At 33.2% G+C, this 2,697-nt stretch overlaps 1 protein-coding gene across 1 annotated transcript; it reads right to left on the reverse strand.

The window, feature by feature from the left end:
- Window positions 1-438: 438 nt before the first annotated feature.
- LOC118738212 lies at window positions 439-1,608 on the reverse strand. The gene is made up of 3 exons (XM_036469135.1): window positions 1,305-1,608; window positions 969-1,061; window positions 439-905 (listed from the first exon to the last, which is right to left on the reverse strand). Exons 1-3 carry the CDS (start codon window positions 1,606-1,608, stop codon window positions 439-441), a joined length of 864 nt encoding a protein of 287 aa, XP_036325028.1.
- Window positions 1,609-2,697: the final 1,089 nt, after the last annotated feature.

Raw genomic sequence — 2,697 nt, forward strand, 5'->3', positions numbered from 1 at the left:
TTAAGTTTTTTGGTATCACAAACTTGGGATTACATTTAAAATAATTATTTTAGCATTTACCTTTTAAAAATAATAGTTATTTTATAGCAAAATTATTTAAATTTTACATTAAATTTTGGTATGGTAAGAATTTTCAAAATATGCTACTCAGTTTTTTTTTATATCGAGAGCTTATATTCAATACCCTTTATCTGCATTTTTCACAAAAATTAGATTCTGATATGAAGATTCACCTAAGACTTAACTGTCATCGCTGATATTAATGCTGACTTAGTACAACACTTGGCAAAAGAATTTACTATTTCATTGCAAGTCTCAGATGAGTTCTAAATAACAATATAAATAATAAAGTAGTTTTTGTGAAAATTGCAGATAAAGGGAATTGAATATAGTAAGCCCTCGATATACCATTAGTATGAATTTATATAGGTAAGTGTACTACTCATTATCTTCGAAGCTATAATCAGCCCACGGATCCGATTCATATGCGGAATGCGCATAGTTCATATTCTTAAAATAGTTTGGTGGATACATGGAATGTGGTGTATTACGACGGGCACCAAACTTTGACTTTAAGACGTAATTGGCGGCCGTTCCAGATCTTTGATGTTTTCGTGCATTATTCAAAACTCTCGCGCGTGCGTGACCAATGCTCGTTCGCGACGGATCTATAGGTTTTCTTCTCCTAGTTTGGCTAACACCCGAAGCAGATGCTACCATCATAGGTTGAGCATCTTTTCCGGTATCCTCGCACACCAACGGTTCTATATAAACAATCGGCTTACGTGGTTCCTTTCGTATGATCCAAGGGAAAGTTGGAGGCACAAAATTAGGCACAATGTTCACACATTTGCTGGTTTCCGGGCATTTTGTGGTGCCATCTTTCCTCGTCGTAGGTTGGAATTCTATCGCAGTGGAAAGTTTTTAATTAAAATAAATAATCAAAGAAATTTTTCGAATTTGCTTACTTGTGAGCAATTCCTTAAAACGTTGTTCATCGAGTATTAATGTTTCATTCGAGATTTTATTTGCGCCATTATTTGAATCGTTTAGCATTTTGCCTTAAATTTTTTATAAGCTTGCATTATTTATTTTTTTTTTTTGCTTTTTTAATAGGATCGAGTCGAGGTCAAACCGCCAAAAAAAAACCAAGTCACATTTCTTTCAAAATTTTCTTTTTGATGCAGAAATGAATCTAGAATCTAGATGCTCCTGGCGCATTTCTGCGACAAAAATAAAATTTTGAGAAAAGCGTCGCTTACGTTTATTTTTTTTTTGCGATTAGGGCTCGAAGAGTTTTTTACCTTGCTGCTGAGGATCCCCAACTTTGCGTACGTTCAGATCCGACAGTATCAACAGCAAAATCTTGTGATTGTGGTCATAAACATTGGTACTATTAATTGCAGAGGAATCGCCGTCACTCGTTGTGTTGTTGTTCGCTGCAATTAAATTTGTTGTTGAGGCAACAGTTGGTGCTAATGTCGTTGTTGTTGTGGATGTAAATATTTCTGGGTCAATGGGTGGACCAAGTTTCACAGTTTTGGCAGAAATAGCAGCAAGGATGCAGGTGTGCCAGAATATTGAAAGCCAACCATAGAGCGCCTTCATAGCTGTCGATGGATGCAGTTTTTTTTAATTGTATTGTAAAAAAATAAACAAAAATGGTATGGTGCAACACTATTTTAGCTCTTGCTGCCATTAAATGAGCTAATTTTGTTATTTCCACGATGGCTATTTATAATTTATTTTGGTTTTCTTATACGTGATATATTAGTTATTTTCGAAGAAGCATCTATTATGCAAAATTGCGCCATGATAATATTGTTGTTATTAATTTGTGTTATATCGGTTGCAACCCGCTTTTGTGCTAATGCTTTTATTTAGATATGTACACAGTTTCTTTTTTATGTTTTTGCAAACAAATATAAGTAAACAAAACGATACTGGTATGTGAAAATCCACTGTGCATAAATGAACTCTCACACATATACAGTGCTTTTCAAACTACGCAATTGAAACAGCTTTCATGTTGTGCTTTCCAAGCTGCTTAATTGTTATGAGCTTTTGAAAATGAACACAACAGTTCTCTCCAAACTTCATAAACCCAGCAACAATTGGATTGGACTTGTAGCGAAGCGAGTAATGATGCCATCTGATGGGCTATTTGTCGGCAGGAATATTTTAATGAGACAAAACTGTATTCCCTTTTTAGTTTGCCATACTGCATTTTATGTATGTGTATATAAACACAAATACATATTTGAGGAGAACGGTACTTCTTAAGAAATTTTCCACACTTCTCTAAAGTTTTTTGTTTGTGAAAAAAACAACGCCAGGCAACCCATGTTTGCCAAAGAAATACATATATGCTTGTTCCATTATTTGGTGAGCAAAGAGTGAGACAGCAGGCCGTAAAATATCAGATAAAAAAATTCCTTGTGCACTACTATTCGCACAAACGAAAGAATGTCAATATTTTTCTTGACCGTTTCTAGTGCCCAGTAAACAGTTCGGCCATGAAGTTCGGGTTTTATAATTTTATTTTTTGGTTGAGTGCCTTTGTAGCGCTTTTGTAATTTTGTTTTATTTCTTTATTATTTATTTATTTATTTATTTATTTATTTAATTAATTATTTATTTATTTATTTATTTATTTATTTATTTATTTATTTATTTATTTATTTATTTATTTATTTA

This window comes from Rhagoletis pomonella, unplaced genomic scaffold (assembly GCF_013731165.1).
Source record: "Rhagoletis pomonella isolate Grant_MI unplaced genomic scaffold, Rhpom_1.0 Rhpom_scaffold_00004, whole genome shotgun sequence".
Taxonomy (NCBI): Eukaryota; Metazoa; Arthropoda; class Insecta; order Diptera; family Tephritidae; genus Rhagoletis; species Rhagoletis pomonella.